This window comes from Penicillium manginii (assembly GCF_028828005.1).
Source record: "Penicillium manginii strain IBT 31320 chromosome Unknown utg000008l:1.0-3226943.0:1.0-3228205.0, whole genome shotgun sequence".
Taxonomy (NCBI): Eukaryota; Fungi; Ascomycota; class Eurotiomycetes; order Eurotiales; family Aspergillaceae; genus Penicillium; species Penicillium manginii.
Window position 1 is genome coordinate 415,624 of NW_026643109.1, and position 22,911 is coordinate 438,534.

General features: G+C 51.8%; 10 protein-coding genes across 10 annotated transcripts; 7 read left to right on the forward strand and 3 right to left on the reverse strand.

Moving 5' to 3' along the window:
* Window positions 1-98: 98 nt before the first annotated feature.
* On the reverse strand, window positions 99-677 carry N7533_010799 (putative stress response RCI peptide; the record flags this gene model as incomplete). The annotated part of the gene is made up of 2 exons (XM_057107449.1): window positions 99-520; window positions 620-677. 2 exons carry the CDS (start codon window positions 675-677, stop codon window positions 99-101), a joined length of 480 nt encoding a protein of 159 aa, XP_056954827.1.
* A 1,344-nt stretch (window positions 678-2,021) lies between these two features.
* On the forward strand, window positions 2,022-3,750 carry N7533_010800 (SH3 domain protein; the record flags this gene model as incomplete). Its single annotated transcript, XM_057107450.1, has 3 exons — window positions 2,022-2,116; window positions 2,187-2,270; window positions 2,331-3,750. The coding sequence occupies 3 exons, from the start codon at window positions 2,022-2,024 to the stop codon at window positions 3,748-3,750; spliced, it is 1,599 nt and encodes a 532-aa protein (XP_056954828.1).
* An 852-nt stretch (window positions 3,751-4,602) lies between these two features.
* N7533_010801 (glutathione S-transferase family protein) lies at window positions 4,603-5,509 on the forward strand (the record flags this gene model as incomplete). Its single annotated transcript, XM_057107451.1, has 3 exons — window positions 4,603-4,755; window positions 4,858-5,199; window positions 5,300-5,509. The coding sequence occupies 3 exons, from the start codon at window positions 4,603-4,605 to the stop codon at window positions 5,507-5,509; spliced, it is 705 nt and encodes a 234-aa protein (XP_056954829.1).
* A 911-nt stretch (window positions 5,510-6,420) lies between these two features.
* N7533_010802 (actin-binding ADF family protein) lies at window positions 6,421-7,172 on the forward strand (the record flags this gene model as incomplete). Its single annotated transcript, XM_057107452.1, has 5 exons — window positions 6,421-6,426; window positions 6,493-6,503; window positions 6,572-6,817; window positions 6,891-6,939; window positions 6,996-7,172. The coding sequence occupies 5 exons, from the start codon at window positions 6,421-6,423 to the stop codon at window positions 7,170-7,172; spliced, it is 489 nt and encodes a 162-aa protein (XP_056954830.1).
* A 907-nt stretch (window positions 7,173-8,079) lies between these two features.
* N7533_010803 (cytochrome c oxidase subunit IV family protein) lies at window positions 8,080-8,927 on the forward strand (the record flags this gene model as incomplete). The annotated part of the gene is made up of 3 exons (XM_057107453.1): window positions 8,080-8,329; window positions 8,512-8,705; window positions 8,838-8,927. The coding sequence occupies 3 exons, from the start codon at window positions 8,080-8,082 to the stop codon at window positions 8,925-8,927; spliced, it is 534 nt and encodes a 177-aa protein (XP_056954831.1).
* Window positions 8,928-10,128: 1,201 nt separating this feature from the next.
* N7533_010804 (F1F0 ATP synthase subunit beta) lies at window positions 10,129-12,217 on the forward strand (the record flags this gene model as incomplete). Its single annotated transcript, XM_057107454.1, has 6 exons — window positions 10,129-10,139; window positions 10,238-10,407; window positions 10,546-10,631; window positions 10,697-10,739; window positions 10,904-11,220; window positions 11,285-12,217. 6 exons carry the CDS (start codon window positions 10,129-10,131, stop codon window positions 12,215-12,217), a joined length of 1,560 nt encoding a protein of 519 aa, XP_056954832.1.
* Window positions 12,218-13,796: 1,579 nt separating this feature from the next.
* Window positions 13,797-14,066, forward strand: N7533_010805 (uncharacterized protein; the record flags this gene model as incomplete). The annotated part of the gene is made up of 1 exon (XM_057107455.1): window positions 13,797-14,066. One exon carries the CDS (start codon window positions 13,797-13,799, stop codon window positions 14,064-14,066), a length of 270 nt encoding a protein of 89 aa, XP_056954833.1.
* Window positions 14,067-14,557: 491 nt separating this feature from the next.
* N7533_010806 (uncharacterized protein) lies at window positions 14,558-16,230 on the forward strand (the record flags this gene model as incomplete). The annotated part of the gene is made up of 3 exons (XM_057107456.1): window positions 14,558-15,061; window positions 15,114-15,443; window positions 15,562-16,230. 3 exons carry the CDS (start codon window positions 14,558-14,560, stop codon window positions 16,228-16,230), a joined length of 1,503 nt encoding a protein of 500 aa, XP_056954834.1.
* A 448-nt stretch (window positions 16,231-16,678) lies between these two features.
* Window positions 16,679-19,227, reverse strand: N7533_010807 (1,4-alpha-glucan branching enzyme GLC3; the record flags this gene model as incomplete). The annotated part of the gene is made up of 8 exons (XM_057107457.1): window positions 16,679-16,705; window positions 16,774-17,404; window positions 17,460-17,795; window positions 17,863-18,554; window positions 18,620-18,732; window positions 18,787-18,921; window positions 18,972-19,100; window positions 19,173-19,227. 8 exons carry the CDS (start codon window positions 19,225-19,227, stop codon window positions 16,679-16,681), a joined length of 2,118 nt encoding a protein of 705 aa, XP_056954835.1.
* A 475-nt stretch (window positions 19,228-19,702) lies between these two features.
* On the reverse strand, window positions 19,703-22,278 carry N7533_010808 (alpha-1,2-mannosidase family protein; the record flags this gene model as incomplete). The annotated part of the gene is made up of 5 exons (XM_057107458.1): window positions 19,703-20,162; window positions 20,232-20,977; window positions 21,043-21,476; window positions 21,656-22,092; window positions 22,193-22,278. 5 exons carry the CDS (start codon window positions 22,276-22,278, stop codon window positions 19,703-19,705), a joined length of 2,163 nt encoding a protein of 720 aa, XP_056954836.1.
* Between the last annotated feature and the right edge of the window lie 633 nt (window positions 22,279-22,911).

The window sequence follows — 22,911 nt, forward strand, 5'->3', positions numbered from 1 at the left end:
CTTACGATGAGATGAGTCCAAGTGGCGTGCACCTGGAAGAAAGATTGGACTTAGGTTGAGACCACGATAGCTGTATCATAGCCAGTTCAGTTCGTAGTTTAATCCTGGGTCTGAATCTTGTTGTCGCCCCTCACGGCTTCTGCGTATGTTGGCGGGGCATTTTGTCCACTGCTGCCTGCAGCACCTTCTTGCGGGTGATTGGGGGCCTTGTTACCAGATGGCTGGTTACCGGAGGGGGCATTCGAGTTGGAAGGAGGTTGCTGGGTCGCACCGTAGCTTCGCTGCTGGGAGGGGTGCTGGAGAGGCGGGTTTGAAACATAGTAGTAGGTCACGCGGCCATTTTCCAAGTCACGACGCTGGCTGGAGCCACCAGGGATGGGCTCGTAGGCGTTGTCATAATCGGGATCGGGATATTTGAGGATAATGTACCAGGCATGAATGAGACCGGGGACGTAGCCTAGTAGACAGAGGGCGATATTGATGATGGAGTCGGCAGTGCAGATCCCCGCCTTGATCCAGACTGATGGGGGTGCGAGAATGGTTAGCGTTCCTATAGTGGTATGGATTTATCGGAAGATAGTAAGGGGATAGACCCTCACCCTCATCGGAGTGGACTTACCAGCAATAGGAGGGAATAGAATGGCCAGCACGGCCAGGAAGACATCGGAGCTACACATGGCGCCAGACGGAAGGGGGAGTGAGATTGCGCTCTATCACCTGCAGGAGGGCAAGTGTGTGGGTGGATGAGCAGGTTCGAGAACGAGAAGAAAGTTAATGGACGTGGGAGATTGTATGTATCGCAAGGAAGGTGAATTCTCCAGGGAACATATGAACATGAAAGTGTACGGAGTAAATGGTGACGGCCATGTAGATGACAATTGCAGTGGTAGTTGGTGGTAGTGGCAGCCTGTTCCCAGATCAGATGACGTTGATCATGTGATACATCAACAACCACGGATCATTATGGAGTATCTAAGTATACTTCACTACATCTGTATTTACTCACACAGTGTTTATATCTAGGGATATACGGAGTACTACGACATACACTATCAATCATATGAGCAATGGGATTCCAATACTTCTCTCTCTGCAGACTGCATTCACTGGTACCCGTTCTGCGCCGGGATCAGCCGTGCAGACTCGGTTTCGGTGACATCTGCATCACCCCTCGCGGATAGCTCACATCATTTCGCGCAGGTATGCAAGGCGAAGGGTTCCCGGTGGCTGCGTTGAGAGGACCGAGGGATCTGTACTCCGCCCTCTCCGTACTCCGTACAGTACTGTACAGAATACAGATCCAAAATCGAATCCAAACTTTGCGCGGGTGGGTGATAGCGATCGTCGATGGGTCCTCAGCCAGGCTGGTGAGTGGAGGATGAAACACGCCAACTCACTAAAGAGGCTTAGGCAGGCACGGCTTAGAAACACCGTTGGGCTCGGCCCCTTTTTGTTGTAGTAACCCAGTTCTCTGCCGTAGCTTCCAGGTTGCAGGTCCAGCCTCTCTTTCAGGCACGGGTGGTTCGCAGCCAAGTTCAAGTTCGTCTCACCCCTGGGAAATCGGGTCCCCCCCAGCCCACTCCGACTCCACAAGTCACACACCACACACCTCACACCTCACTCTTCACATTTAGCATTTGTCTCTTCTCCTCTTCCTCTCTCGATTGGTCATCCATTCTCTTCAATTCTTCCTCGATTCAATCTGATCGTGAAGGCGCCTCCGGGGTGCTCGATCTTTCCTTCCTGCGGGTCCACGGCATTTGTCCACCCGAAAGTCATTCGTTTATCCTGCCTTTCTCTGCCTTTCTCTTCGCGCCTTTTTCTTCCTTTCCTTTCGAGCTTGACGCTACTCCACGGCCTGTGGTCGACCCTTTTTTCCCTCCGAAATATTCCAGCTGAGAAAAATTCGACCCCGACATGCGATTCGTATAATCACCCGCTCTCGACCATACTTGACACATTCCACCACGCCCACATTCCTCGGATCGCGCGTGGACCATTGAGGGTCCTTTTCACCCGACATGGCGAACTCATGTCTTTCTCTATCGGAGTCAACTGCCTGTCCTGCCTGGAGTAGCGCTTCGGTATCGACTAATTCGAGCCAATATGCGGACTTGTGAGTCAACCAGATCAAATTCTCACTCTGAAATGGGGTCTAATCGGACGCGCTAATTCAATAACCACAGCCCATGGCTAGAGAATGTTTCTAATTTGACTTCTTTCGATCAATCCCTGAGCGATTACGTTCAGGGAACTTACGTTACTTCACAGTAAGTGTGGCCAACAATGACTGAGATGAGGGTCCCGTGTCGCTAACCCAAGGCGCGTAGTTTTTCCCAAGTATTGGGCTGCGAAGGCCTGAACAGCAGTGCAATGAACGACTACTACAGCCAATACACCACCAGTGTGATCTGCAGCAGCCTCATCCAGAGCTCCAAGTCGGACTGTGACTTGTCCGACTCCAAATCCGAACCGCTATGTGCCGAATCCTGCGCACTATGGGCCACCAGCGAACAAGAAATCATGGTCAACACAAATCTTTGCTCTGGTACCGACGAAGACTATATGAAACAGATTCGCGCCGATTTCACCGTTTGCTCATCGCCATCCGACTCTCTCAGCGGTAGCTGCATCAAAGGATCCGACAACGAATCGAAGAACTGCGGCTTTTCATCCAACACCATCGGTCTCTGCACGTACTGCGCTTCGAGCTCTCCCAATTCGACCGACACATGCTGCGTAAGCGCCAATGCCACCTCCCGCTGCGAGGGTGTTTCGATCCCGGCCGCAACTGTCACTCTGCAGCCAATTGTGACTACCTCTGCGGCAGCTGGTGCCAATAACTCGAACAAAGGCTTGTCTGGGGGTGCAATTGCTGGAATTGTGATCGGTTCTGTTGTCGCAGCTGCCATTCTGGCGGCCCTGGCGGCTTTGCTTTGCATCCGCACCCGTCGCCGTAAGCAATCACAGACTGATGCCGCACTCAACCAACCAAACCCACAAAGAAAAGGAGGCTCTCCATCTATGCATCAGGCGGACAGCCCAACCAACATTAATATGGTTCCTGGAGGCCGTGTCACGCGAATGTCTGCCTTACGCGAAATGCCAAGCTCCTCGCCTGCTAACTCCCGAACATCGCGGTCGATGTTTGGAGGTGGTGGTACTAAGGGCCCCTATAGTGATACTTCCGACTCTGACGCAATGGGTGCCAGCCCGGGAGCCATGTCAAGGAGCAGGAGTATTCCCCCTGTGACCGGAAAACGTCATGGCTCGCTTTCGAGCAGCTCCGCTCTGGCTGGACTGGAGAGCGATAGCTCGCCTCGCTCCGGTACGGTGAACACTTACTCTTCTCCAGAAGCTGTAACCAGCGGCCAGTCTGAGCAGCTGTCATACTTCCGTGACTACTATTCCCAAGATGAGATTCACCCCGGTGACAAGGTGGCTGCCCTGTGGGCATACTCTGCCCGGGCAGGTGACGAGTTCGAACTTGACCGCGGTGAGATGCTCAAGGTGATTGGTATTTGGGACGATGGCTGGGCCACTGGTGTCCGAATCCACGAGCGGGCAGAGGACTACGATATTCATCGGGAGCAGCGCGACAGTGGTGTCTCTAGCGGTTCGCAACGGCCCGGTCCATCGCCAGCACCCTCCGGCGAAATCAAGGCATTCCCGCTTGTCTGCATCTGCCTTCCACAACATTGGCGAAAGATCATTGAAGGTGGAATATCAGAGGATGAGGATGAGCTTTGAGTCAAGGAAAACTTTCTATTTATTTTTCTCTCCTTGATTTCATGCCAAATTACGCCTTGACGACAGCGTGTGCAGCATTGTCATTCGTCGCGCCAGCTTCACGCGAAGAGTTCACCCATCCTTTTTCCACCCAGGCTGGCCTCCGTCCTCTTCGATGCAGGTGGGATGATTGTGTTCAGTTTTCTTCGTATTCTATATACCCCGCTTCATTTTACGGCGACGCATATCTCGTCCTTTCCTTCTTAACCTTTTTCTTATCTTCTCTTTGATCTATTTCCAGCGGAACCGGACGCTGGCGCTACGAAGCAAGGTCCACTACCCCCCAACCGAGGCTGGCCTTGATCGCGTTCTCTCTTCTTATGTACGGTGTCAGCCATCGGGTCTGTCCTGATGTGCGAGCCCGGCGTGTGGTCATTTGATGATTGCTTTCTAGTCCCAGGATATTGGAATACCCTTTAGTGCACGCATTAATGTATGTACATAATTAGACTCGAATCTCATTGAAAAAGTTGACCTTGCAATCTACCATGTCCAAAAGCAATGGGTATCTGTATACTTTGCACATAAGTACAGTGTAGCACGACAGACCGGGGGTGGACCACGAAAGTCCCATGGATGGCCGGCTCCCCCCACATTTCTGCATCATTTCTTATCCGCCTCGGCGTTAAGCGGGCACCGACCACGGCATCGATTTCGCCATTTGCTGCTTTTACTAATGCATCCCGTTTGCTTTTACTAATCCTCCACCCCTCCACCGGATTCCGCGATGCCATAAATTATGGCGTTTCCCCTCCTTCTCTGGGTTCCAATCCCAGTTCCGACTTTACACCCAATACATCCCTGATCAAAGCCATGTCTTCCCCCAAGATCATCCTCTATACCAACCGCGGCTGCCCATGGGCACACCGCGCCCACATTGCTCTTAAGGAGTCCGGGCTCGAATATGAAGAAGTCACCATTGATCTCGATACCCCCCGCGAGCCCTGGTATTTGGAAGTGAACCACGTATGTTACATCGTCTAAGAACTCTGGATCCTTCCCTTCTCCCCTCTCCGCGCCCAGTCCTGATACGAGGATATACGAATGTACTAACCTATATGTCACCAGCGCGGTCTTGTCCCCAGCCTATCATATAACGGCGAGATCATCATTGAGTCCGGCATTGTCGCCCAATTCATCGCCGACGCACACCCCTCGCACCTCTCCCCTCCTTCAGGCCCGGCCGAGAACGCCCTCTACCGCGCCCGTATTGCTCTCTTCGTCGATGCATTTATCAGCAAGGTCCTCCCGCCTTTCTTCGCTGGTCTGCGCGCTGCCAATGAGGCGGAGCGTGATGCTGCCGCTGAGGATGTGCTTGCTGCCGTGAAGAAGGAGGTCGAGCCTCTGCTCGCTTCTACCGAGGGCAAGGGTCCGTTCTTTGGAGGGAGCCAGAAGCTTACCCTGGCCGAGGTATGTTATTGACATTCCCCTCTCTTCTTTTCCCTTGGATATTATCCAAACTTCTTCATACCTGTCTGGTCATCATGCTGATATCGTTCACCTAAACTAGGTCCAAACTGGATCCTTCGTGCTCCGCTTGCTGGGATTCGCTAAGCCCGAGCACGGCCTCGTGAGTGCTAAGCTGCCTACACTGCTGGAGCAAACCCCGCGCTTCAAGCGGTGGGCGGAGGCTACCGTCGCCCACGAGAGCGTCAATTTTATTTTCAATGAGAAGGCTGTCGCCGATCGCACTCGGTCCAGATTTGCCCCCAAGGCCTAGGCTGCTAGATTCATGATGTTAGGGAGATATATCGGAACTGGCCGCGGGCTCTTAATTATGACGCCTAGTATGAATTCAATGCCATGATTGTTATGAAGTTGAGATATTGCAATCGAATGACAGCAAATTTGAAGGAATGCTGTTTATATCATAGTAGTCGGATGTGTATTTGCTAACAGTAAATTGCGGAGGCACTGACGTGTCGGCGGAGTGTTCCATGGTTGGGCTTGCTTCCAAATTTAGACTGCAGACCCTCGCCTTGTACTCCCTACATGAACATCAGGTAGAAATTGTGGATTTCATGTACATAAAAGCATGTCATGCAGATTTACCAAGTAGTGTGATCCTCCACTTGCTGCCGGTGCCGCATATCTGGGAATTCACACTTGTGCTTACTTTATAGTACTTATAGTACTAGTTCAAAGTAGCTGTCAAGTACCTTTGGGCGTGGCGGGACAGAATCAGAGCTGGGAATTTGTTGTCACGATTAGATGGATGCCTGACAGGCAATAATAAATCTCCCCAATAAATAGAACTGTATAATCAGCATTAGATTCTTCCATCTTCTCTTCTCTAAGTGTAAATTTCTCTTCAAGTTATATTTTACCCCGGCCCTTTGTTTATTGCCCGCTCTAGGTGTGCCAGCATCACGTGCAGCATCCCCCACTATCGCAACACCTGGGCAACAACCCCTCCGCCTCCTCCATCACTCCCCCATCCATCCTCCATTTTCCTTGTCTTTACTCCTTTGTAAGTTTTCTCCGATACTCTAGTCATGAGCGCCGTCGGGAATTTATCCCACTCGCCATGGAGTTACTTCCTCTGGAGGCCCACCCGCTGACATCGTTGTGCCTTCAGCCTAGGCGACCGGTCGTCCCCCTTTTCCTCATCTCTCATCTACAGAAGCAATCATGTCGGTTCGTATCATTCCCAATCCTTGTTATGCATTGTATTCAAATATACTAACGCAAATTCTTTCGCAGCTCGCATCTGGGTACGGTTCCAATCCAAGCTCTTCCCCTCCCCCCCCCGACTCCTCCCATGTTGATATTCGATCTACAGTGTCTCCGTCCACGATGACTGCGTTGACGCATTCAACGAACTGCGCATGAGCCGCAAGGTCAAGTACGTCATCTACAAGATCTCCGACGACATGAAGCAGATTGTTGTCGAAGAGAAGAGCGAGTCACCCGACTACGAGGTCTTCCGTGAGAAGCTGGCCTCCTCCCGCGACTCCAACGACAAGCCCGCTCCCCGTTACGCTACCTATGACGTCGAGTACGACCTCGGCGGTGGTGAGGGCAAGCGGTATGTTCCTCCTATATATATCCCCCTGCAGCCGGATGAGAAACACCCCCGCTGATACCATTGGAAACTACAGAAGCAAGATCATCTTCATTTCCTGGGTTCCCCAAGAGGCCCCCACTCGCGTATGTTTAAATCCCACGAAATTGACTTACCTAGTGTCCTACACTTTATGGATCAGGCCAAGAGAGAGTGCTTGCTAATTATTTCCCTTTCTCAGCAATCCATGGTGTACGCCAGCACCCGTGAGGTCCTCAAGAACGCCCTGAACGTTGCCAACTCCATCCACGCCGACGACCTGTCTGAGATCGAGTGGAGCACTATCCTCGCCGAGGCCAGCGGTGGCAAGGCTAAATAGATTATGAACGCCGGCTGGGTCCGGGCCGCGTGATCGATAGGGAATAAAATACCCTCGGAGGCACCACGGCACGATCAATCCATAACCTTCTCTGCACACCGTTCTCCTCCCTCTTCTTTTTTCTTCCTCCTAGTTGCAATGCAAAGACCGTTACGACTTGGCATGTTTCCTTTCCCTATGAACTCGGTCGATACAATTTCTACCCACCTCATCATTTCTCCCTTTGGAGAGGTCACTTCCGTTGCTGTTGTGATTGCTGGTGTTGAGTGTGCGAGATTGAATCCAGCGTCTTCCCTGGATAGATGTGTGCAGGTTTTGCGTGGTAGGGCACGATTGGCACGAATTTTCTAAAAAAAAGGGAAATGCCCCTGGGACCTGTAGATAGTACTCGGGAAATGGCAATTTCGATTTGACATCCTATACCTTTCCAATTGCAAGGTTGTCGTGTGGCTGGTGGTAGTAAAAGCCGAGCCGCTGTGCCGGGTGGACAAAGGGTGGCTAGGGTAGAATGGTAAAATAAGGTAGGACATATTGACTGGAAAAATCCAAGTAAAATAGTAGCCCCAATTACCTATGATTAGCAATTTTCCTAGGCTGCATGTGGCATATATCGTATGATGAGAATGATGATGCTTCTCACTGGCGGCCAACCGGACGTGGCGGAGAGTAGCCAATCAGAGGGCGGCCAAACTGCGAACGACGCTAAGCCGGAAACCTCGACTTTCCCAAACGACCAAGAACAACTTCAGTCCTTCTCCATATCCCTCCACCACCCACCCCTCCACTCTCTCCCCCAGTCGATTCGACTCGCGGTTCCGGACTTTGCTGGTCACGGTCTCCTTCTTCAACCATCCTCATCAATTAACTCGATTTCGACGTGGTGCCACCACCTCCCACCTGCCGCACAATGTTTCTTCGCTCCATCGCTCGCGCTGCTCCTCGCAGCCCGGCTGCCATCCGCGCCGGCCCAATTGCCTCTGTGAACGCCATCCAGGCTCGCTTTGCTTCCGAGCACGCCATTGCCAACCCTACCATCGCCAGCATCGAGAAGCGCTGGGAGGGCATGCCCCCTCAGGAGCAGGCCGACCTGTGGATGTCGCTCCGTGACCGCATGAAGGTCGACTGGCACCAGATGACCCTCCAGGAGAAGAAGGCTGGTACGTATTGTCTTTTGCTGCAATTTATTTGTCGTTGCACCCGCTTTTCTCACTACCCTGCGACATCCGAGGGCTAAATTTGACTACCCCCTCCTCTCCCGGATCTCATCCAATGCCTCTGTCTCTGTCCTTTTATATCCATGTCCAATCCCACTAACATGGCCTCTTCTACCTCTCTTTAGCCTACTGGATTGCCTTCGGTCCCCACGGTCCCCGCGCCCAGGCCCCCAAGGGTGAGGGCTGGAAGATCTTCTTCAAGGTCACCCAGCTCACCCTCGTCTCCTTCGCCCTCTTCTACGCCATCCACCTCTTCGCCAAGCCCCAGCCCAAGACCATGTCCAAGGAGTGGCAGGAGGCCTCCAACGAATACGCCAAGGTACGTACTCTCTTGCCTCGGAAGCGGGAGCGGGAAAGGTCGCGGTCGCTCCGCACCAATCTCGACCCCCAGACCCCGAACCTTGAACCTCGAACAAGCATTTACTCACACATTCCTTCTTTCTTCCCACAGGCCGAGAAGATGAACCCCATCCACGGCATCAGCAAGCCCGGCTACGAGGGCAAGGGTTTCGTCCAGAGCCCTCCCCTTGAGAAGCAATAGACGGGTCCCGAACCCGATCGGGGGTGAATCCGACCTCAGATATTGACGTCGGCCCGGAACTGGGAGGTATTGTCGAGGTTTCCTTTCATGGACTCGAACTATAATTTGTGATCCTCGACAAGTTAAGTTGTTCGGTTCGCCGGCGCAGGGCTGAGCGGGTTCATGCCCATTCTTTGTGTCCCCCTGTCCTTTCCCGCTCGCAGCATCCCAAAATGCGTGTATCTCGTACTGTGCTATAATCAATGTATCTCCTTTGTAGCCATAGAGAAATATGTTGGCCTTTTTTTTTGTTCTACTTTTTTTTCCCTTTCTTTCTCTTTCTATTTCGATCTACAGTGTTGGTGGTGTTGGTGGTGGTATTTCGACGTAGGTAGCTGGTAGGTGGCCATGGCGTGGTGTCGCCGGAGGGATTCGGAACCTGCATGAGCTGGTGCGGAGAACCCCTGTCGGGGGAGGGAGATGGTGGGAGGGGGTGTTCAGATGTATTTGAGGGGGGTTGTATTTTTATTTAAGTTCTAGAGAATAAATGGGGTTTTATTAGAGTATATTGTTTCGGAGTATAAAGAGTGTGATATACCCTGGGTCGATAGAGCTGCTAGGGAGCTCCAGGGCTCAGCAGACCGCGGATGGACGGGTGAAGGGCTCCGAGTTACACGTCAGAGATTTCCGGGTGAGCTGCGAGCTACCACAGGAGCAGTTGGAGGTATCTACACCACTAAAGATCAATTGAAGAAAAGGGTATTATCTGAGAAACTATTTAGATGTCTATATATTTGCGAAATTATCATTCTATAGGGATAGTACTACTAGTCCACTCTCTGTATAGTTCTGTGCCTGCATCCGGCGCCAAGCCTCCCGGTGACGAGGGAATTCCCTAGCAACGGCCCCGGAGCACACCACACAATCACGCCCACTAGGGAAGTTGGGGATATAATATATTTAGAGAAAGGGAAATATATGAGAGTCTATTAAATAAAGAGTATTTTTTAAAAAGAAGTATAGGAAAAGTCAGTAAACAACACAGACTGCAACAAGACACTCGGTTCATCACGGGACCATCGGCAAAACCGCCCCGGAAAGGCTAAGGGCCCCCCCCGTTCCCATTCCCGCGAGAGTCCACCAACCTCTCCTCTTCTCTTCTTCCTTTTCCCTCTCCCTCCAAAACCACCTATCCCTACCACCTCTCTTCAACACCACCATCATGTTCAAGAGGTATGTCACCGCCATCACCACACTTCGAATTTCCATCCTCGCAACATCCACCTATTTTTTATTTCTTCCTTTCGACTCCTTCTAACCTTTTCTTACAGCGGTCTCGCCCGGACCTTCGGGAGGGCTACTTATGCCCGGCCTTCGCCCGTCGCCCGCGCCTTCCAGCCTCTCCGCTCCTCTGCCCTGCCTGCCCTGTCTGCTCGCTTCGCCAGCTCCGAGACTGCCCAGGCCGGCAAGGTTCACCAGGTCATTGGTGCCGTCGTTGACGGTACGTCGCTCCGACTCCCCTGGTTGATGGTCGACGCGAAAATCTTTTCCCTCGATCCAATCCATCGTCAAAACCATCGCAATCGATCTCAATCAACTCTCCTGGATATTCTCTGACTTGATATTTCTCCTACTACAGTGAAGTTCGAGGGTGACAAGCTCCCTGCCATTCTCAACGCTGTTGAGACCACCAACAACGGCCAAAAGCTCGTCCTGGAGGTTGCTGTACGTGCCCTCTGATTGGACCACCTTTCCATCCGCCCCCTGGACTCGAGCTAACCTTATCACAGCAACATCTGGGTGAGAATGTCGTCCGTACTATTGCCATGGACGGTAAGCTACCACCCCCTTCCCCCTACACACCATTCGTCTCTTCCATCCCCCCTGTCGAGCCACCGTGTTTGTCCCTTTCCTCACCGCTAAGGGGACCCACACCGGTCGGCCCGGCATTTTCCTGCCCTTCCCTGAAGTGACCTCTCCATACTGACGCGCTCTAGGTACCGAGGGTCTGTCCCGTGGTGTCTCCGCTCAGGATACTGGTGCTCCCATCAAGGTCCCCGTCGGTGCCGGCACTCTTGGCCGTATTATCAACGTCACTGGTGACCCCATTGACGAGCGTGGTCCCATCAAGGCCACCAAGTTCCTGCCCATCCACGCCGAGCCCCCTGCTTTCATTGAGCAGTCCACCTCCGCCGAGATTCTGGTCACTGGTATCAAGGTTGTCGATCTCCTTGCCCCCTACGCCCGTGGTGGTAAGATTGGTCTGTTCGGTGGTGCCGGTGTCGGTAAGACTGTCTTCATTCAGGAGCTGATTGTGAGTACTCTTTATATCAACACTTAGCAATCGATGTCCTTGCTAATGATATTCCTCTCTGCAGAACAACATCGCCAAGGCTCACGGTGGTTACTCCGTCTTCTGTGGTGTCGGTGAGCGTACCCGTGAGGGTAACGATCTGTACCACGAGATGCAGGAGACTGGTGTCATCCAGCTCGAGGGCGAGTCCAAGGTCGCTCTGGTCTTCGGTCAGATGAACGAGCCCCCCGGTGCCCGTGCCCGTGTCGCCCTGACCGGTCTGACCATTGCCGAGTACTTCCGTGACGAGGAGGGACAGGATGTGCTGCTGTTCATTGACAACATTTTCCGTTTCACCCAGGCCGGTTCCGAGGTGTCTGCCCTTCTGGGTCGTATCCCCTCCGCTGTCGGTTACCAGCCCACTCTGGCCGTCGACATGGGTGGTATGCAGGAGCGTATCACCACCACCCAGAAGGGTTCTATCACTTCCGTCCAGGCCGTCTACGTGCCCGCTGACGATTTGACTGATCCTGCCCCCGCTACCACCTTCGCTCACTTGGACGCCACCACTGTCCTGTCCCGTGGTATCTCCGAGCTGGGTATCTACCCCGCTGTCGACCCTCTCGACTCCAAGTCCCGTATGCTCGACCCCCGTATCATCGGTGACGACCACTACAACACCGCCACCCGTGTCCAGCAGATGCTCCAGGAGTACAAGTCTCTCCAGGATATCATTGCCATTCTGGGTATGGACGAGTTGTCTGAGTCTGACAAGCTCACCGTCGAGCGTGCCCGTAAGCTCCAGCGTTTCCTGTCCCAGCCCTTCGCTGTCGCCCAGGTTTTCACTGGTATCGAGGGTACCCTGGTCGACCTGAAGGACACCATCCGCTCCTTCAAGGCCATCATTGCCGGTGAGGCTGATGACCTCCCCGAGAACGCCTTCTACATGGTTGGCGACATCGAGTCTGCCCGTGCCAAGGGTGAGAAGATTCTGGCTGAGCTGGAGGGCTCCGCCTAAATGTAACTTTATCATTTGCTAGCTAGCGGGCGCCATCCCACAACCTTTTCGTGCCCTGTCCCCTCAAGAATCCTTGACCCTACCTCCTTTCTTGAAATCTTACCCCCTCTTATTACTTTTTTTTCTTTCGTGTTCCTTGATCTCTTCTTCCTTCTCTTCTTGGTTCATTCGTTCTCGTGGTCTGGAATGAATTTCTCCTATGTTGGAAATACGCTCCTGCTAAGCTTTTCTCATCTCGACCGCTTCAAAAATTTCCCACATCTGTAGGAGGATGGCAGAACGGATGAGATTATGCTACAGGATACCTTATTTCACCATTTCTTAGCATATTAGTACCTTCACCCAGCAATCCCGAAAGGGCCCACTGGTCGAAGCGAACACATGCCAAAGAACGGGAATAGGAAAACACGACCTCCAACCTACGGAGCCGGGCCGAAAAGTCAAGCAGAGAACGAGCAAAGGGAACACGAGGAGTAATTCTCCTGGAGGAAGGCGAGTGATCGAGAATGGAGTGAGGGCCGGACAAGGCAAGAAAAGAGCGAGGAATGGTCCCCGTCTGTATGTGAGCGAGTTACACCCAAATCTTTTATTTAAGTCTCTGGCCATTCCCCTATCCCCCATGACCAACAACCCATCTTGCCTGGCCTGGCTTGTGTTTCATTATTGTGTATTTAGAGTTGAAAACCATGGCCCTGTGAGGCAACCCTAAATATCCTGGTGTCAATTGTATTTCCTTTGTGATGTGCCTTATTCTCGTGCTTGATATCTTGTATTGTCGACTAGTAGTAGTAGTCAGCGTACTGGTACAGACTTTGGTTCACAAGAGCCTGGTAAACCAGAGACCAGGAAGTTGACCCTGTTGTTTCCCTTGTATCTCTGATTAATTGTGTTGCCACATCCAGCGGGCTCAGAGATGTAGTATGGAATAGTAGTAGATAGAAACCTCTAGGACTTGGATCACCCATAATACTAGTACTTATAGTATAGTATTATAGGTGATCGAAAATTGTAGAAACAAATGAGCCCGACAGTAGTGATTTGGAATAATCCATCGACCACCTGGCATGATGGGCTAATTCCAACCAAGCGAACACGGCAGGTAAACAGTAGACAGGCGAATCCGGCCGAGCATATCAACCAAGAGAGCCACCACAAAAACAAAGCCGGGGAAGCCGGGCCCACGCGAGCAATTAAGCTCTTTCCAAGCTTTGATCCCGCTTTGTCTTGAGCGTCCGACTGCTTTCTCACTGGCTTCTCTTCTCAGCCACATCAGCCGACAGCGAGGCACTCCCGTTCGTTCCTGAGTCTCTGGCCTAACGCCACCAGCTCGGACATTGGGTTCGCCCATTTCAACACGTCGGGACCACCGTGCTTTCCATTTTGATAGCGTGGTTTGGGGGACGAACAGGTCCCTGCTGCGTCCTAATCTAGGTTAGCCTGTGGCAAAGCGTTGGCGTTTCGCTTATGATCACGATCTGGACCTATCGACAACGCATCCTAGATCGTTCCGAATTGCATATTCTCTTTCATGCCTCAATGCGCGGCCTTAGTTCAAAGTTTCGGCCCCCATGTTTTTCTCATGGAGGCCGGCCGAAAGGCCATCTCGTCTATGGAGTTATCTGCATATAAGGCCGCGATGCCACTCTCCGCATCCACTCTGTCGGACGGCGTCGCTGCTACTTCGAGTCCTTCTATGAGCCTTCATGATGATTTGGAAGAAGAAATCGCTGCTGCTCGCATTGATATGCGCAGCCACCACTGCGGCTCTGCCTTCTCCGCCTCCCCCAGACCATCATGGAGGATGGTGTCCTGTGAAGCCCCAGTCGAACTGGCGCAATGGCCCTCTTGACGAGATTATACGCCTGGTTGAAAGATGTCCTCAAGGTCGTTCGTTCTGCCATTAATTGATTATCTTCGAGAAGTGTGAGGTTTTTACCAAAGTCGTCAAAACAGTGACTCCTGCAGCAGCTACAGTCAAGGTTACCCAGACCATCACCAACCATGCCCAGCAAGCAACGACCAAGACCACGACAGAGCATTACCTGTCAACGATCGTCAAGCCTGCTCACACAACAACACTCCATTCAACCTCGACTGTGACATATACTATCCCGAAGACGGTGATGGGCCGGTCGACCATAACCTCCACCAAGTTTCAACTGTGTTCCTGACCCAGCCGGACTTTGAAACCATCACTGTCACTGTCACAAGATTTATCCCGAATACTATCACCGACGCGATCACTGATTATGCTGCTGCCACAATCACAGAGTCGTTCACAGATATGACTACCTAGGTACGGAGACATTCACAAACACCATCACCGACTACTTCACGGCCATGGTGACTGCTTTTATCACCAAGCCAGCCACTGTTTTTATCAGCGATTTATTTACTGACGTCGCCACTGACACAATCACCAATTATCATACGGAAACAGTCACCCTCTCCTATACTGATACCGCTACAGCGACGGCAACTGATGCAGTATCGTCTACGACTACACAGGAAGTGGACGTGACTGCAACAAATACTGTGTCTCGGATTACTATCAATACTGATATGGAAATTGTGACCAATACTTTCTCAGCCACTGAGACTGACTACACAACTGCAACCTTCACCACAGTGGAAACCGATGGGGTCACAGTAACTACCACCGCCGTAGTTACAATGTTGGCACCCACCGTGAAGAGAGACGTGGTTGAGGAGCGTGCTGCAGGGGCCACTCCCTCTGCCCTGAGAGGGATCCATACCACTCACTTGCAAAGCGCATGCGCTTTCTTGTATTTTGAGGACTGGGTCTCAACAATTTACACCACCAAGACATTGGCTCGGCCTACTGTGCGTGTATATTCACTAATCCGCAAACCACATATACTAATCCGGTCTATAGGTCACTCATACGGTCACCACACATGCCGTGGTACCCAGGATACACACTGTCTACGTAGCAAAATCTACTACAGACTTTGTGACAAATACAGCCCCTGGCACATTGACCACAGTCAAGATCGGCACAGTCACAATTGATATTACGACGACGAGAACTATTCCAACGACGCTAATTGTCACCGCTTCCTCGACCACCACTGCTACCGATATCGCTACAGTGACAGTGACTGTCGACAATCCCACCACAGAAACAAAAGTCATCATAGCTACGGTGACCAGTGATATCACCACTTCCACTACCCTCGACATCACAGCTCATGAGACTGCCTCTGTGACTGAAAATGCCACCGTTGGCATAACTTATACTACCACAACCGATATAACCACCACGCAAACCGATACCGAGACAATTGATACCACCACTAGCGAGACCACTACCCAGACTGGAGACCTCCACAATCACAGTTGATGTGACGGAAGTAGCGACTTTAACGGCAACCTCTTCGTTTACCGTTACTGCCACTGTACCTGTCACTGTTGAAACGACCATTCTCAACACTGTTGAAGTTACCAATACTGCGACTAGTACGTCCACCATCGACGTGACCATCACCCAAACAGTCTCAACGACTACAACCACCACAGTCACGTCCGCAGCGACCAGCTCCGCCAATTGCAATGTGAATGTTATCTCAAATCCCAATTTCGACGGAGCAGTCCTGGCGCCTTGGGTACTCACCAAGGCTGGGGCCGGAAGCTACGATATTCCACAAGCTGGCGAGACCACCGCCTACGCACTCGAACTCTACTCGACTGCCACTTTCTCTGTACAGATCGTCCAGGTGGTGATTACTTCCGTCGGACAAGCGTACGCCTTTTCGCTGGATTTCAAAGTTACCATAGGCACCACTGCTGCATCAGTCTTCAGTTGCTCGTTTGATAACTCTGACGGAACAACCCTCACTATCCCACTCGGCTCAGTCGCTAGAACTTCGTGGCTCACGCGTCAGACTACCATGGTGGCATCTTCTACGAGTACGACGATCACTTGCATGTTGAGAACGTCCTTTCTTACGCATGTTTATCTCGATAATATTTCCCTGGCGGCGTCGTGCTAAGTTGTGTTGATTGGGTGTGGGGGACTGGGGGTGATATTTGTCTTCTTGCAGCTATAGGCCGCTTACAAACTTACTTCACGGGGGATTTGGAATCTCCATTTCATGTTCAAGTTGTACTAGTATCTACTTTGGAATTCCAAGGTTGATTTGGGCTATATTGGGGCCTATCCTCCACATGGTTCTACAATTAATGTACTATGATTCACTAATCTCATTGGTAGAAGGCTAGCTCGAACCGTGACTTGATATTGGATACACCGAGGTCTTGGATTGCAGGCTTTGACATACCACTATATGCATGCTAGATGTAGATTGAGTGGTACACATCATTGAAATAATATTCGGACGATTACTGGGTAATTGGCTAACTAAACAATCTGTCTTGAACGTAGCATCCTGTGTATTTGTTGAATTACAAGGGCGCGGGAAAAAAGTGTAGTGTCTGAGTTTATAGTGTATGTTCCAAAGCGAGGACCTAAGGGAGGGCGATGTTAGCGATGTTCAAGTTTTTATATCCACAAGAGAGAAGAGGAGAGCACTCACCAAAGCAGTCCGCGTAGGAATATAAACCTGCACGAAATTATTACGCCCATTCCAAGGCAAATCCGTCGTAAAGAAGCGCGTCTCCTTAACATTCCTTCCCAACCCGCCAAAGGCCGTATCATCGGTATCAAGAACAATGCGATACGTGCCCGCGGCATCAACGCCGACGCGATAATCCGTGAAGCTTTCTGTGGGGTGGAAATTGAAGATCCACAGCAGACCCGCGCGCTCGAAGACGAGGACCTTGTCGTTCTCGTTCTTCAGGCTGATGTATGCCTGCGAGGAGTGCAGCCAGCCGTACTTGGCTTCGGTGTGCTGCATCGCGCTGTCGAAGTCATTGAGGAAGCGGTAGCGGAGGAGTTCGTCTGTTGTGAGGTTCAATTGGCGCCGGGCGTACCAGAAGGAATTGTCGTTTCCTTCGCGCGGGAAGTCGAGCCATTCGGGGTGTCCGAATTCGTTGCCTTCGAAGTTTAGGTAGCCTTCGCCGCCGAGGCCGTGGGTTACGAGGCGAATCATTTTGTGGAGGGCCATGCCGCGCTCGATGATTGGGGTGAACTCTGTTAGAACGGACATGTGGGTGTACATCTCCTTGTCGCAGAGCCACATCATTAGGGACTTGTCGCCGACCAGGCTTTTGGTGGTGTTAGTGGGAGGGATCGAGAGGGGAAGGGGAGAGGTGGACTTACGCTTGATCGTGACTTTCCGCGTACGCGATTGTCTTCTCGCCGTGTCTTCGGTTTGTCAGGGTGTGGGCGAGATTACCAATGTCCCACTCGCTGTCTTCCTTCTCTTTCAAAAGCTTGATGTACATGTCTGGGATGGCCATGCCTAGTCGGTAGTCGAAACCGACACCGCCAAGTGCGTGGGGTAGACAGAGGGCAGGCATGCCAGAAACATCCTCGGCGACGGTGATGCACTCGGGGTAGAGTTGGTGCAGCATCTCGTTGGCAAGAGTGAGGTATGTGATACCTTCCTCGTCAACGGCTGGGCCGTAATATTCGTGATATCCGCCAGAGAAGCCCCTGCGTGGTAGTTAGCAATGCTGAGTCTATATGATAAGAAACAAACGACCGGAGAGGAGATACTCACGTTCCAATTCCGTGGTGAGTGTAAAGCATGCTGGTAACACCGTCAAAGCGGAATCCATCGAACTGGTACTCCTCCATCCAGAAACGAAGGTTACTCAGTAGGAAGCGCAGCACCTCATGATGTCCATAGTTGAACAACCGACTGTCCCATTGATCGTGGCGGCCCTTGCCACCCTCGTGGAAGTAAAGATGATCCGAGCCATCGAACATGTTGATTCCATCGTCGACATTCTTAGAAGCATGGCTGTGTACTACATCGAGCAGAACCACGAGGCCCAAACTGTGTGCGGTGTCAATCAATTCCTTGAGATCCTCCGGGGATCCGTAACGACTGCTCGCCGCAAAGAAGTTGTTCACTTGGTAGCCGAAGCTGGCATAATAGGCATGTTCCATGATAGCCATCAACTGAATAGCATTGTAGCCGAGACCCTTGATGCGCGGCAGCATGTTCTTGGTAAACTCCTTGTATGTGGCGACTCTTGTCTCGGGCGATGAGATACCGACGTGAGCCTCGTAGATTCGCAGGCTCTCGGGCTTCTTAGGACGGGGGTGTTGGAAGCTGTAACGTTCGTTGGCGGGCGGGTTCCAGAAGACGGCGTCGTAGACTGGGGAGACACTGAGATCTTGCACGACGCGCTTGATCCATGCTGGGACTCGGTAGACGCGTTCTCCGTGGGGGAGTACGAGTGTGATCTTGTGGATGGTGTTAACAGGCGAGCTAGAAACACGTCGGGAGTGGAAATATTGAACGAACGTACCTTGATCTTGCTCTGGTGGGGAATGGCGGGGACACCGGCTTTGGATGGCACAGTGACCTCCCAAATACCGAATTCATTCTTGGTCATGGGGTTGGCATTGACATCCCAGTTGTCTGCTAGTCTCAGTAAAGCGATTCAAGTCCGCGGTGGATCAGCACGAAACGTACTGAAGTCGCCGACTAGCGAGGCCTCCTTGGCATTGGGGGCCCATTCTTTGTAGAAGATATCGCCATTTGGCTGTGCGTTAAGACCGAAAGTTTCATAGCCCTGGAGTGAGAGGTTAACGGGGAGCTCAATTGACTCTAGAGCATGCAGCGCAGCACGCGGGCAATGTTCCTAATGATGCAATAACTGACCTTGCTGAACTTCTCAAGACCGCCTTCACTTCTAGCAATGTCACCGGCCCATTTCTCGACAACACTGAAGCGATGCTTTAGGACATCGGCATGGTCTTTCAACCAGGGATCGAGTTGGAGGACGCCTGTGATGGGGGGATAGGGTCAGTTCTGGAGATGGTGGTGGATGGAGCTGGGGTGGGGCAGATGGAGGGTACCTGTTCCGTCGGGGGCGCTGACGGCTTTGGCAGCTTGAATTGCTTGATCCGCCATGATATTATGGTGGTAGAGTACAATTCAAGAGAAGAAAGAAGAAAGAAGAAAAAAGAGTCGAGAGTTGTAAAAAGGAAAAGGGGGAGGGGGGCACACAGGTTCCCCTCTCTGCTCTGCTCTTTCCCAACGTTATCGCTGGATGCGGAGACTTTGGGAGCTCGGGCCCCGCAAGTTCTGGACTTTCTTCTTCTTCCCTGTTTTTGATGCTTGACTTTTTACTCTGCACATCACTTTTCTTCTCTTCGCTAATACTTTGTGACATGGTACTTTGTGACATCTCTGAGCAATTCTATCCATCTGCTATTGCTGCCCCCGGTTAACTGAATATACAGCATCCCATAACTGAACACTCGGACTACAACTACTCTACTGCAACTACTGCACTGATGCATTGCGACCCACTTCTCGAACTTATGTACACGGGAACAATCTAATTATATACGAGAACAAGAACAACAACAAGAACTCAAACCTCCTACTCCGACGCTGGGCTCGGTGGCAACACGCCGCTTGTCCAATTGACTGCGGTCGGCCCCAGCTCAAACTCCAGTCTGCCTCCCTGCGCAAAGATATCATCCCAGGTCAACCAGTTCTTCTCCCACTTCTTACCATTCACCTTCAGACTCTGCACGTAGTAGTCATTGTCCCCGTTGCCATCTCCACCTGTTGAGAGAATCTCCAACGTCTTACCTGCCCCCAGATCGATCGTCATGGATTCGAACCACGGCGAGTGAATCAGGAAGGTGGTCTGTCCAGTAATCGGATACAGACCGATCATGTTCCAGAGCAGCCAGGTCTGCATTGCCCCGGCATCACTATTTCCTGGCAGACCAGACTTCCCGGTGTGATAGTCTCCCTTGGCGACCTGACGTGCCCGCGACACAGACAGATCCTGTCGGTCAACGTAGTTGTACAGATAAGGCAGATTGAACATCCTGCAATAGATCAGATCAGCATCTCTCCAGCAAGCAAGCATATCAGGCATCAAGAACAGGGAAACATACGGCTCATTACTCGAGTCGAAAATCCCCTGATCAAACATAACATCCAACCGCTGAACAAACATTTCCTCCCCACCCATCAATTCAACAAGATGCTTCATATCATGCACATCATTCCAAGAATACGCCCAAGACCCATCCTCATAAAACGCATCCCCCCAATACCCGCCCTGCTTCGGATCAATAGACAAAAACGTCCCATCCTGCTCACGCGGTACGACAAACCCCTTAAACCCTAGCGAACTCTGGTCTGGATTCCAATGATTGCGCCAATTCCTCGACCGATTCAGGTACCGCCGCGCATCAGACTCCTCCCCCAGCCCAACCGCAACCTGGTACAAGCCGAAATCATTACAAGCATACTCCACCGCCCGCGTCACAGCCCGCGTGAACCGGGGCGTGATGTAGCCCAGATTCAGCCAGTCGGGAAGTGCGCCGCGGCCTTGGTGTGTCGAGGAGTCCGGCGCCATTGCGTCGATGGGGTAGTTTGCTGGTGTGGTTTCAGCGTCTTTGACCATCGCTTTGTATCCGTCGGCCCAGTTCACGGAGCCGCGGACGCCCTTGACGTAGGCGTCGGCGAGGATGTTGTCGGCGTTTGAGCCGCCTTGTGTGCGGCCGTTGTAGTTTGATGAGCGGGCGTCGGGAAGATAGCCGTCGTGGCGCCAGATGTCGATTAGAGAGCGGATTTGTTCTTCGTAGGCGGTTGGTTGGAGGACTTGCATGAGGGCCGTTGCGCATCGGAAGAGGTCCTGGAGTAGTATATCAGTATGTGGATTTGCAGCAAAGGAAAGAAAATGAGACATCTGGGACTTACCCAGAAGGTAAAGATGTCCTGATAGTAGGGTTCGCGGGACTTCCAGCCTGGGTTCTCGTCGGTCTGGTTGGTTGGGATCAGATGCATGTGGTAGAGCGAGCTGTAGAGGAGATTAAGACTATCGGAATTGGTGCTGGTGGTCTTGATCTTTGAGAAGACCTTTTCGTTCCATTCGGAGACAGTGTCGTCGACGACAGAGGTGAAATCCGTGCCCTTGGGGATCTCACGGTCCACATTGTCGCATGCTTGCTCCGTCGAGATCCAGGAGATACCGACTCGGGAGATAATCTCGCTCTCTTCGAAGGTAAATAGCCCGCCGACTCTTGTAGAGCCTGACGTGGATGAAACTTCGCCTTCGGGGTTCTCGACGCTCTTCATCGAGTCTACGGCCGTGAATGCTTTGCTGCTCACGGCCTTTGTATCGAAGTGGCCACCTGTAGGATATGAGAAACTGTATCAAGGACGACAAGAAGCCTCCTCGCAGGACAAGACTCGACTCACAGAAGTAAATAGACCAATTCGGCGCCTCATTCCAACCATTATCATACGTCCCGAGTCCCTCGTAATGCCCGTCATCAAATATAGTCAAATTTCCCCCCCTTATAATTCTGACCAAGGCCCATCCCCCGAAACGAAGGCAAAACATGCGAAACATCAACCAGGATATTATTCCCCGCAGAATCACCGGGGAAATTATACCGATAGATCCCCGCCCTTGACGAAGCACTGAGTTCGACTTCGACACTCTGGCCCGTGGTAGCTTTATAGTAGCCCACAGAACCTTCATCGGTCCCATTGCGGGCTACTGTGATTTGAGACAACGGGTCACTGATGTTATTGCCGACTAATGGGAGCTGCGAGACGGTGCCATATTTTGGGGCGCCGCCGGTGCCTTGCTCGTGCATTAGACTGAAGCCGGAGAATTCGCCTGTGGGTAGATAGCCCGAGTATGCGTCTGAGCCAGATTGATATAGATCCGGGCCTATTTTTACCATGCCGAATGGTCTGGCAACGCCAGGGAAGTCATTTCCTCCACTTTCAGAGCCCATGCTGGATAGTAGCGAGGAAATGGTTAGTAAACAGTACGGGGTGGGTAGGATGGATAATATGGATAGATCAGATGGGAAGATATAGGAACGGAGTAACTTACAAAACATCGACATGTTGATTTAAGTCTTGGGCTGCTGAACGCATAGTAAGGATTAAACCCGTCAACAACATGGCGGAGGGTTTCATGATGGGTGCGAGTTGGTGAAATCAGCTCATAAAGCGAGAAGCTGGCCACATATAAGAAAAGACAGCCGAGTAAGGTAGTAATTTTCCCCTCTGTAGGCTCGAGCAAGAGCAGAAGTAAAGCCTGGTGAAAAGTGACTGAGAGAGTCCTGGAAAAGACCAAATCAAGAGCGAAGTCAATTGACCAGACCACGCGCAACTACGTAGTACGCGCAAACCCTCGACCGACGACCTGGGACGCCAAGATGGGAATTACAGATAGAAATAGAAAACGGGCCCAGGCAGTTCAATATGTAGGACTCCCAACTTTCATTTGATGGATGCCGGATCCTGATACTGAATCCTTGGGGCTAACATATCATTGGGATTACCCCCTTTGGTAAAGCTAGCCCTGACGAAAGAGATCCTTCGACCAGAGGCATGTGTATGATCCCTTGGCCTACAGGGCTGGCCCCCCCTCTCAGGGACCATTGTGGACCCCTCTACTGTGCATTATTTACCTCACTGGGTTTTGAGGAATACTTGGCGAGGAATGTGGCAGTTGTGTATCGATCAGCGTCCCGTGGCCGTGGCCCACCGATCCATCTACTGGTATTGCTTATGGGGATGGGTAGGATGACTCCATTGCGGGGGACT